The sequence below is a fragment of the Eulemur rufifrons genome, chromosome 27 (genome assembly GCF_041146395.1).
Source record: "Eulemur rufifrons isolate Redbay chromosome 27, OSU_ERuf_1, whole genome shotgun sequence".
NCBI classification, from domain to species: domain Eukaryota; kingdom Metazoa; phylum Chordata; class Mammalia; order Primates; family Lemuridae; genus Eulemur; species Eulemur rufifrons.
In genome coordinates this window covers 27,739,787-27,752,212 of record NC_091009.1, presented here as the reverse complement: position 1 = coordinate 27,752,212, position 12,426 = coordinate 27,739,787, and the positions used below count along the sequence as shown (strand labels likewise).

The 12,426-nt window shown below is 42.1% G+C and overlaps 1 protein-coding gene across 7 annotated transcripts in view; it reads left to right on the top strand.

Moving 5' to 3' along the window:
* Positions 1 to 12,426, top strand: part of SRGAP2 (SLIT-ROBO Rho GTPase activating protein 2) — a 223,459-nt gene that overhangs the window by 1,558 nt on the left and 209,475 nt on the right. For 5 of the 7 annotated variants that reach the window (XM_069459697.1, XM_069459696.1, XM_069459698.1 and 2 more), the window contains exon 1: positions 633 to 928. In XM_069459697.1, the coding sequence (XP_069315798.1) occupies positions 862 to 928 (67 nt within the window). In that variant the 5' untranslated portion in view covers positions 633 to 861. Of the gene's footprint in view, positions 1 to 319; positions 929 to 12,426 lie in introns of those variants that run through there. The other 2 variants (XM_069459702.1, XM_069459701.1) reach the window with 1 other exon arrangement.

Genomic DNA, 12,426 nt, shown 5'->3' with positions numbered 1-12,426 from the left:
GCTGCCGGGGCTGGCGGGGCCCGCGAGGCCGCCGAGGTGCCGCAGTCCCCGCCCGGATCCCCGCGTTCCCGCCGCAGTCCCCGCCCGGAGCCCGCGCGGGCGGCTGCTCCAAAGTGTTTTCTTTCAGCCTTAAAACAAAATCCGGAGGGAGCTTCCTTCCTCCCCACCTCGCAGCGCCGGGCTCTGCGGGCCGGGCGGCGTTTGGCCGAGATGAATGGGCCCAGGCCGGGCTGGGAAAGACGTCCCCTACCCCACCCCCGCTGCGATTGGGATCTGCGCTCTGGCTGATCACCCCCTCCCCCTTTTCCTGCATTTACAGGCAAGTGAACCGGAGCAAACGACTTCCGATCCAGTCTACGTTGCTGCGGCTCCCGTTTGGGATTTGATTTGCAGCATCTTGGAGCCTCTACGACAAAAAACCGCGAAGCACGCCCAGCCCTCCCCCGGCACCCCGATACGCACCCACTCCCTCCCGGGGACACAGCTGGGCGCGTCCACACCCCCGCACCCCCACACCATGTTGTGCGGAAGGACTTCCACTCCCCGCCTGTGTCGTTGATGTCAGACCCCAGGCCAGCCTCCGGGCGCTGCAGTTCTCCCGGCTAATGCTGAGGCTGCGGCTCCGGTTCTAGCACAGGAACCAGCCACTGCCGCACCCGGCCCCATCGCCCACCGTCTGCATGTGCCCGCCGTAGCCTCCTGCCCATCCCGCAGCCCGCGCTCCACGGAGCGCTGGAGACCACCGCGGGGGGCCCCTTCTGCCCTCGGGAAAAGCGGTCTTGGAGGTATTGATTTTGGTGGTTGGATTTTTCCCGTGGATCTATCAATTCACAATTCGAATTTGGAAGAAAGAAGGAAAACATGACGTCTCCAGCCAAATTCAAAAAGGATAAGGAGATCATAGCAGAGTACGATACTCAGGTCAAAGGTAAGGGCTTTGAAAAATAGCATACTGCAAATGCTATGTGGACTGGTGGGGCATGTATTTCCACCCTGATTTGCAGGCTGTTCATTTCTTTGGGCGGAGCAGGTGGGGGTAGACTGACCGACCCCAAAGGTGGTCATAGGTGGGTCTGAACCTCCGAAGGATGGGCAGTGCCAGGGGCTACAGGCGCTGGAAAAGAATTTTCAGAATGGGCTTTAGGAATGTCTCTGTAGGACTGACCATTATTTTGGCAGCCCTTTCCCCAAGCTGGACAGGGTGGGGGGAGGGGCAAGAGGTTCTTGGAGAGAGAAAGGCACAATTTGCCTCTGGGTGTCTGGGTCAGGTTTCCTTGAAGGACAACTGAAATCTGACAGGTGTTTGGACATTTATTTCAGAGATTGAAGATGAGTCCAGACAGAGAAAGGCAACCTTGAGAAAGTGTACCATTTGGAGAGCTCTGGGAGAGGCGGGTGGGGTGGGGGGGTGGGGGGGCGGGGTTTCTGATACATTATATTAAAACGTGAGATTTGGTATGATATTGGACACTGAAAGTCCATAGCCACCTTGGGCGCACCTTGTACTTCCCTGATCCTTGGTCAGCCTGCTTACCATCAGAGATCAGAGAACAGAAAGAATAAGGCCACCCACACCAGGTCTCCGCCCTCACCTAAATCTGAATAGAGTTGGGATATTAGGGTTGCTGGGTGGTGCTGATTCTGGAAAATGAGAAGACATAATTGTTTAACCCTTCTGTGCTGTTGCCCTCTGCTCCAGAATGCATGCTTTTAAAGCCCCATTTCCCTCTGCAAAAATGGGAAGGGTACAGCAAAATGTGGACTGGAGAAACCAAGTGACCTGTCTCTTCATCTAGTCAACTGCATGACTTGGCTTGTGAATCAGAGCTCATACTCAGATAGTCTTTTCTTAACTAGCAATTCCCCTAGGAGGGGTTCCTGCCTGTTAAAGAGCCCCAGCATGTGTTTGTGCAAGGCACTGTCCCTTCCTGGTCAGTCACTGGTAAGAACCATGTGGCTCCATTGAGACCTTAGCTGGGGAATGGGAGAGGTGGGTGGCCTTGAATGTTACACCACATGGTTGGAGCTCTGGGTTTTCCTTTGTTTCAGAGTACAGAGGGAGGGGCCCCTCCCTCTTTCCCTGCACCAGAGCAAGGAGACCTTTTCCTATCATAGAGGACTTGGGAAGGGCCAAGTCTCCTCTCTAATGATTGCCTGGGGTGGGGGCAGGGGTAGAGTTTGAAATGGCAGCTCACTTATCTCTTGGAAGGTTGGAAGGTAGTTTGAGAGTCCCCATTGTGCCTACAGAATTTTTTTTATGTCATCAGTTTGGTCAATGCTGGAGGTGCCCTAAGGGACCTTCTATCCACTTGGCTGCAGATAGTTGTAGGTTTGTTACAGAGATGGGGGAGTTGACTGATTGATAGCTTTAGTTGAGCTGGGATTGAGAGAGGTGTGGTTGTGAGTTATAATTGAGGTCTTGGCTTCTTGTCAGTGTTTATAATCCCGGCCTGTTTTTGTAAACAATAGGCCACTGGCCTCTGTGTCCTGTCCAGATGCACTGCATTCTGCTCCTGGAATCCCCCCTGCAGTTTTAACCAGATATGTCATTCTTTTTTTTTTACACATGCTATTCTTAAACTGTTGCCATAGGGAGTGTTAATAACTTTGATTTTCCCAGATTTCTCTCCAGAAGCATGCCATTTGACTAAGGTGCAAAGTGATTTTACATGTTTATTTTTTGGAAGGTTCAGGACTGATAGGTGTTAATTACTGTATCTGCCAATTTCTTATTGGTAAAGAATTTCTCACAAGTCTCTCAAAATTAAACACTTTGTGTAATTACAAACATTGTTCATTGAGATGATGTAATGCATTTAGCTATTTGGGTTTTCTTTTCAACCTTGTCACAAGCAGGAGACTGTTTTATTTTGCTCTGATATTTTTCCATTGACACTATTCAGAATCATAGAATTTTATAGGTGGATGAGCATGATGTCTTATTCAGTGAAGGTGCCCGATTAATGCTTATTATTAATGGAACTGATTTGAATAGTTTAGTCTCTCGTTTTACAGCTGAGGAGAGTACAGAGAATTGAAGAGGCTTGTCCAAGGTCACACAGCTAGCTGGTGGCAGATCTGAAACTGGAAGCAGGTTTACCGACTCCCAATTTCCCATTCTGTGTCTTTACTATGAAACATCATCTGATGAGGGTGGGAAAAAATTTAAAAAATTCTTAAGGAGCCCAAATGTGTCAATGAATAATAGTAGTAATGATGACAATAATAGATTACATTTTGGATGCTCATTATGTTCCAGCCTGCCCCAAATGCTTTTGTATGAATGGCCTGGTTTAATCCTCACATCTACCTAGGTAGTGGGTATTACTGTCACCTTCCTTTCACCACGTGAGGAAACTGAGGCTTAGAGAGCATAAGAAGCCCTTCCAAGGTCACATGGCCAAACCATGGCAGCTTGACTTCATTCTTTTATTCATTAACTATTTATTGGGTGCCTCCTTATGTGTTCTGAGGGCTAGCAATACAGCAGTGAAGAAGAAAAAGCCCTCACCCACATGGAGCTTACATTCTAGAATCTGTGCTCTCTATGGAAGAGCACAGGATTTGGAAACCAAAGACCTGGGTTCTGGGCTGGCTCTGTCCCCTACTAGTTGGAAGCCATGGGTCAGAATTATTATGACTTTCAGCTTTTTATGTGTTATATGGCACTTATGGTACTGCCAGTCTTATTTCTCTTATAGATGCCAAGATGAAAGAGAATTGCCGTAACATCCAAGCAGTTTGGTTTGGTGGTTAAGAGCGTGGTTTTTAAGAGTCTGAGGGATTCATGTTTAACTCTTGGTTCTGTCACTTGCTTGCCTTGTATCTCAGGCAAGTTATGTGACTTGTTTGAGCCCCAGTTTCCTAATTTGGAAATAATATGCATTTCCTAAAGTAGTTACGAGGAGTCAATGAAAGAGTATATATAAATCTTTTAGAACAGTGTCTGGTACTTGTAAGTGCTCAATAATGGTGTAGTCTACTCCTCTGTTAGTGAGTTTTCCTTTTTGCTCAATTGGCCTTACTGTTGAGGCTACATTGCATATTCACTCCTAAAGTGCCTGCTATTAAATGATAGGAAACAAGTCAAAGAATGAAATTTGAGTTCTAGTTGAAGTTCATCCATTAGTAACAACAGGTACCTCTGGTCTGTCATTTAAACTGCCTGAATATCAGTTTCCTTTTCAGTAGAATGAACAGGTAAACTGTCTAATTGTAGTTCTGTATGTCTCTGACCAGAGTTCTGGGTCCTACATGTCAATCAGAATGGTTTGAGTTAAGTGGGCTCTAAATGGGACCCTCATCTAATGGGACCTTTTGTGGGACCTTGTCTATCCCTTGATTTTTGCCTCCTCTTAAACTACCTGCTTGCATGTGCCCTGAAGGATTTCTGAGGCTACAGCCCCAGCCCTACCCCAGTGTGGTTTTATGAGGGGCATGCCTCCTTAGTCAGCCTGCCTTGTAGCGCCTTATTAAAAACCATCATTGTTTCTGGTTTGTGGGTGTTTCAGATTCCTTTGAAAGTTCGTGCCTGTCAATGTCTGACTCGAAAGCAATAATGTTCTTAGTCTTTTTACACAGCTCTTTCCAATTTACAAAGTGCTTTCATATACAGTTGTCCCTTGGTATCCAGGGGACATTGGTTCCAAGACCTCCCCCCCCCAACGAGGATACCAACATCTGAGGATGCTCGTCCCTTAAATAAAATGGCGTAATATTTGCATATAACCTATGTACACATATCCCCCCATATGTTTTAAATCATCTCTAGATTACTTATAATACCTAATACAATGTAAATGCTATGTAAATAGTTGTTATACTGTATTGTTTTTTAATTTGTATTATTTTTTATTATTGTATTGTTATTTTATTTTTTCCCCCAAATATTTTCTAGTTGTAGTTGGTTGAATCCGAGGATATGGAATTCACAGATATGGAGGGCCAGCTGTACATTAATTTCTGGAAATTCTTTACAACCCTGGTCAGATTCATGGTCATAACCTAGGCCTTTGGCCTCTAGCCTGTTAGCTTTTTGCTGGGATTGGAGCAGCAAAAGGTGGTAAGGTGCAGGGCATGGTTACCAGAGCTGTTAGTCTGGGTGGTATTTGGGTGAATTCACATCACTGCATACAGTCCCAGATATTGTCATTTCCTTATTTAAGGCCCCTTTCCTTTATGCTCTCCATACCTTGAGTTTTTAGTCTCCCAGAAAGCTTGAGATTGACAGCTAATGCAAATATTCCAGGAGGAATAGTCTGAAACAGAGTGGCACTGTATGCTGAGCAGTCAAATTTTCTTTCTTGAGAACATTAGGGGTCTTGTCTTTTTTTTTTTTTTTTTTCTTCTTCTTTTTTTTAAATGTCTTAGGAGAACAGTGTGTGTATACCACAGAGCTGAGAAGTGAAATTTTGTAATTTCCATCTGGAGCATTTTGATAGAAAAAGCACAGGCCTTTGCCTGGAACAGTTTAACTCTTTCAGGGCCCTTTGAGAGCAGGAGATGAAATTTAAAACTCTAGTCATATTGTGTGTGCACACACACTTGGGAATGCTGATTGCTGGTATTTAAACAAGCTTGTTCCCCAGGGAGGTCTGAGCAGTTCTTTACTCATGCCAACAAAGGTCTTCTCCAAGGCTTCTTTCCTCCCCGCCCCCATTCCCCAAGGGAGCATTAAATATAATCAGTTTGTGAAAAGCTGCAGTAAAACATCTAGTTGGAATCCCCAAGCAGATGCTATCATTTTCCTGTGAGATGATTGAGGGCTTCTCTTCCCTTGCTCAGGGAAAAAAAAGAAAAATAGTGACTGCAGTAAGGTGAACTCCCGGAAAAAAATGAAGCTCTTGGAAAAATTCAGGTACAATACTCTGCATCTCAGAGTTGACAGACACTGGAGGAAGGTGGTGGGCAAGGAGCCAGGGGATGCTCTGTGCTGTGCAAGGTAGTAATGGTTGGAAATGTGTGTTCGTGAGGGGTCCTTAGCTTTTCCAATTTCAGGCATTCTTTTGGGGGTTGGGAACAGAAATTTCCTTTGGTAGTTGGCCTATCTGGTAGTTGTGGCCACATCCATCATGTATCACGCAGGTTGAAAGCCTAGACAAGCTCTGATCATTTCTCTACTCTGAAGTTTATGTCTGAGCTGGCCCTGATATGTAACACGCTCTCCCCCATGGCCCCCCAACCCCCGCTTTTAAAATCAGCAGGTGCCCAAATCCTGACTCCCACTAGTCACTCCAGATCAACTGGGGCTACTCAGTGGCCCCTGTAGAGTTCTCATTCCAGAATAGAGAACTTCATTGTGGGAATTGTGCTTACCTTACATCTTTGACCTCTGACATTAGGAAAATATGTCATGTTGCAGGGAAAAACCAGTTGATCTGTAGATTTTTACTAGTAATAGAATTCAAATGAACAATTTTAACCTGGTGTCAGCTCCAGAATTAACCTTTTGGGGAATTTGGGAAAGTTACTTTGGCAATTGTTTCATTTAAAAATAAATAATGGGATCACTTAAAAATATTTTTAAAAAATTACAAAATAACTTAAACTTTACTGATTTTGCAATGATGTGTAGGAACTCTCATATCTCTCTCTTTAATTGTGATAAAACACACATAAGATCTATTTTCACCATTCTAAAGTGCACAGTTCAGTAGCATTAAGTACATTCACACTGCTATGCAACCGTCACCATCACCTTCCATCCACGGAACTTTCATCTTACAAAACTGAGACTCTGTACCCATTAAACAATAGCTCACCATTCTCTCCCGCCCCTGCCCCAGCAACCACCATTGTACTTTCTGTCTCTATTTGACAACTCTAAGGTATTGCATGTATATAATATACTGCATAGGTACTGCATGTATATATGTAAGTAGAATCATACAGTGTATGTCCTTTTGTGACTGGCATCTTTCACTTAGCATAACGTCCTCAAGATTCATCCATATTGTAGCGTATGTCAGAATTCCTTCCTTTTTAAGGCTGAATAACATTCCATTGTGTGTATATATATATATATATTGCATTTTGTTTATTCATTCATTTGTTGATGGACACTTGGGTTGCTTCCACCTTTTGCCTTAATAAGGCTTCTGTGACCATAGGGATATTCCTATTTGTTAAAAATGTCTTCTATACCAAAGTTTTACAAGCCTGAATATACAGTTCTATATGATCACCTGTCCTGATAAATTTTTTAGAGTTAAGGTTTTAATATATGCATTCATATTTTCATATTATCAATATGTATTATGTTCATAATATGAGCATTGTATATTAAGTATAAAGTTGTATACCTTTTAATAATTATGTGAATTGACTGAACTTTTACTGTATTTTGATAGCTTTATTGAGGTTTGATTGACATTTAATAAACTGCACATGTTTAAGGTATACAATTTGATAAGCTTTGACATATGTTATATACCCATGAAGCCATCACAATCAAGATAGTGAACCTAACCATCACCCTAGAAGTTTCTTCATTATAACATATTGATAAATGAGTACTATAATAACCATGTTGTAGTATAGAAAAGACATTAACTTAAAGATAAATAAGAGCCAGGTATTACCAAGTTTAAAAAAGTTAAATAAGTGATGATCTAAGCTATCCAGATTGGTTTCTAGAAAATTTGTTTAACTAAGACAAACAGTCTCCCAGGGAAGTTGGGTTAATAATTGTGCCTCAGTCATTACTATATTTTTAGGAGGGAGGGTACAGGATGGAGGGAGAAAGAAAAGGAAAAAATCTTGCCATGTTAGGAGCTAACGAGTGACAGTATCTGTTTTTCTACAGGCCTTGTTTGAGCCAGTCCCCAGGGCCTCATGCCTCTTTAGAAGGGGTCACAAATGAGTCAGATGCCAAGGGGAGGGGTTGGGGGCTCCCACTAGAGAGTTACTCAGAATGTTATGAATATGGCTTCTTTCCTCTGTGATCGACTCTGTAATTTCCTGCTGAATAGAGAACAGCTTTCTCAGGTAGACATGAGCTCAGTCCTCAATCTGGGTGCAACTTATCATTTCAACCATATTTCTCATTTTACCTTGAGAGGACTAGAAGCCTACCTGTCTTGTTTGCCATTTTAAACACATATATACTATTAGGTAACATTTTGCTATTCATTTGGGGCATTATTCTTTATGTAAATAATCCTTACTCCAACTTTGGGAGGAATGTATTTCTGTTATCCCATTTTGCTGATAAGGACAGTGAGATGTAAGACGTTCAGTTACTCACCCAGGGTCTGGTGAAGGATGGAACAGGAATTAGAACCTCAACTGTCACCAGAGTCTGTGTTCTGAATGCTGTTTATGGAATGCCCCTTTCTTGCTGCCCACCCCACATCTTCACTTACTGAAATCTCACCTTCCTGGTAAAGCCCAACTTTTCTGAGATGCCTTCTGTAATCACTCTCACCAGAAATGACCCTCCTCTCTATTTTACCCACACAGCTTCTCTTAATAGATCTCATGTGGCATTGATCTTGTACTGTCTTATGTCTGGCATATTTGTATTTCATTCTTCTCTCTTCTACTAGTCTTCTGGTGGGAATGTTTTGAGGTTGTATAGTACAGTGCAAACAGTATAGGCTGTGGAACCATCCCTCAGTTGGAGTCTTGTCAATATCACCTTGTTCTATGACCTTGCTCAAGTCACTCAACTTCTCTTCCAAGCTTCCTCTTCTGTGGTCATAACAAGACCTACCTTGCTGTTTATTGCAATTATGTTTAAAGTGCTGGCTCAGTGTATGGCAAATATTAAATGTTAAACAAAAAAACTCTCATTATGAGGTTCCTTCATATAGGAAATGTGTCTAGAACACTGCTGTAGCTCAAATCGGTAAATATTTATTGATTGCAATAATGAATGAATAAATGGATGACCTAGAATATTGCAAATAATCTTTTAGAAATAGTTTCTTAATTTCATCTGGACAGTATATCTTGCACAATATCACCAAAGTGATTAAAATACTCTTACTTTTTTGCTAAGGTCATAACATAAAAGATTTTATATTCATTAATTCCCATTTCCCCTGCTTATATTTTATACTACTGTAGAGCTGAACTGCCTCTAATTTCCTTCCTATATCATGTTATGTCATGCTTTGTGCTTTATCCGTGGTGGAACTGCCTCTAATTTCCTTCCTATATCATGTTATGTCATGCTTTGTGCTTTATCCGTGGTGTGTCCTCTCTTTGGAATGGGTTCTTTTCCTTGAACCTGGAAAACTTATTCATCCTTGAAAGCCCAGGTCAAATGCCACTACCTCCAGAAAGCCTTCCCTGCTTCCCTGCTTAGCCTTGTTTTCTGCACAGTAATCCTGTGTGGGATCCCAGGCAGGGTTCCTCAGCATTTCCCCTTGCTCTCTGCACAGGGTTAGTCAATGCACCCTCAGCATCTCCTCTGCGATGTCCTTGTGCATACTTGTATTATGGCACTCATCATATTACATTGTAATCTCTTCATTTACATCTCTTTGTTTACAACTCACTGAGCACCTTCCGGAAAGAACTTTTACTCATTTCTGCATGTGCAGCTTCTGGTACATAGTAAGCACTAAAATGTTTGTAAACTGAATTGAACTGTTTCCTGATGTTGGATGTGACAAGTACCACGATGCCATGCTTCTGCAGTTCTCCCCGACTCCAATGAAAAGCCCATTCCCTATGTTAATGTTATTTGACATTTGAAATAGGTTAAACATTGTGAATATGTTCTCATTACACAAGGATAAGGATAAACTATATAGCATTATAGAGGCCCCCCCACACATACACCAAGGGTGTATGTTTCTGCTTATTTATTACCCCCTCTGCCCTTTTTAGAATCACTGCCCTAGAGCTCTACTTGAGTTGACGAAATTTCTTCAATCAAGTCTCTTACCTTAGAAACCAAGAAAAAATATTAACTCTGAAATTCCCAAGAGTTTAAAACAAATGTAAGGCTTTCTGTAATGGAAGCAAAATACAGTCTGCATTTGTCTAGGATTTAGTCACCATTTTTAACAGATACTCAAAGTCTAAATTTGAGAATGTTTAAGTCTGTCTTGACCAGGAGTTAAAACAGGGTTGACTTGAAAAGAAAACTGTTGTGATACTTTTTTGAAGCAGGGTTTGGGGACAGCTATTGCCTGATTAGAAGCAGCTGAATGATCTATGGTAAACGTGGGGAGGAAAGGTCCAAAGGGACAAACAGGAAAACTCTCCCTTCTGGTTTTTCAAGTCATTTCGTATTAAATAGCCGTGACTTTATTCATGCATTGTGAATGAATGGTTCTGAACTTGAAATATATATTTGTGAGGAAGCAAAAACAGCTGAGAAGTGTTCCTCCATTTTTGTGTGTATTTTAGGATACCATCTGTTAGGGAGAAGGCAGAGTCCTTTTGTTTTTTTGTTTTTTACTTTTAACCATATCTTCTAAAAATGCATTAATCAGTGGGCAGGTGACTCAAAAGGCATTGTCACCAAAGTCACCAAAGAAAGTTGGGACCTTGTCTTTGCTGTTTGAGCCCAGATCCTGCATTTAGAATCACAACATGATAGGCAGGTCTGAATGCTCTCCCTGGAGAAGATGACCCTGGCAGCTGTGGGTGGCTGGGTGGCCAGGGCTCCACAGGAAGACAACGCACAGAAAACAAAGGGACTCAAAAACATGAGCCTGGCCAAGACATACCATGCCATGAGCTTTCAGAAATACATCCTGTTTCTGAGGAGTTAGCAACAATTTCTCCAAAAATTGAAATCCTTTAGAAATCTGCTCCCTTTTCCCACTAGACTGTGTGTGTGTGTTAATTTTTTGGGGGGAGGATACTGGAGCAGATCTGATGCAATGAATATACTGTTGTTCTTTGGGGAGGCATCTTGACTGAGGTACCCGTTTTGGAGCAATATTTCTTTTTGTACAATAGAGTACTTCCTAACAAATTGAACTACAGGATTTTGTTAATACATAGAATGGTTTCAAGGGAAAGAGTGCTGGATTGGGAGGCAGAAAGCTTGAGTTCTAGTTTGGCTTTGTTATTTACTACTGTGATTTGGGGGATAACTCACCTAAGGTCTTAAAACCCCTAGTTTCCTCATCTATAAGATTCTTGACCAACAATTTTATTATTATCAAGGGCCAAAAATTCTTGGCTAATATCTATTGAGTGCTTCTTATGTCTCAGCTCTATTTTAAGTGCTTTACATATATTGACTCATGTATTTCCCAACAGCCCTATGAGGTAGCTATGCTTATTATCCCCATTTTACAGATGAAGCACAACGAAGGTTAAATAACTTGTTCCAGAGCATATAGCTAGTAAGTGATGAAGACAGAGTATGAACCCAGATTGACTTAACACTGTTGTTAGGCTCAAATGGAAGAATTCACTTGAAAGGCCTTTGAAACCATGAAATATTGTACACATTTAGTTGATTGTTCTCATTTCCCAGTATCTTGGTACAAAAAAAGGGCTACTATAATGTCTTAAATGTCTTCCTGTTCCATACATACTTGATCTGACTATGCCTTGGTTTTCTTATCTAGGAAATTAGGGGTTAAATTAGAAAATTTCTAATATCCTCCCAGCTTTTATGATTCTTGCTTATTTAAGATATTGAAGATGATGATGTTGTCCCTTTTAAGCAGGCACACTTGTAAGTACAAAATAACATTCTCCCTAGTCTCAGAGCTTGCCAAGCCTGCATGGCCTTTGCTTTCATATGGAAGGTGGACCCCAGGTGGTGGCAGAGTGGCAGCTGGCGTGGAGAGCGGTGGAAGTGATGCTTGGTTAGGTATCATGATTTAATATAAGATGTGCCTCAGCTGGAGAAATCGAGAGAAGGAACAGTTACTCAATGGATCTACTGGTGGACTTGTGACTGGATCACTAGGAACAATGAATGCTTCAGTCAGGATAACTATATTAAACCTTTGACTTCTAAGGAGCTCAGGGACTTTGACAGTGTGAAAATTCCCTGCTATAACTGGTTTGTATGGTTTTCCTTATCCACTAGGCCAGAAATGGAATTTGTGTAACTCTTGGCATTATAGACATTTATGTTACTGTGTGCAGTGCTTGAATTTAAAAGAAAAAGAAAAAGGAAGTTGATTGATTGTTTTTCGTGAAAATTAAATAATAAGGAAGTGGGAGGCTTTTCATCCCTAACATCTGGGCTGGGACAAACTGGGGGTGGTGGTGTGGATGTGGAACTGACGGAGGGTTAATCTAGACATCTGGGCTGTGGGGGAAGTGACTTCAGGCCCTCGTAGGATGTAGGATGGCCTCGTGCTTCTTATACCCCTCTTCGTACATTAGGCCCTTTGTTAACTAAGGGATTTCTTGGAGGATTGTGATGAAGTATGCTGTAATATGGAGTTGAAATGTTTTCATGTTTATGTTTGTTTTCTTTTCACCTAATGAATAGGCTAA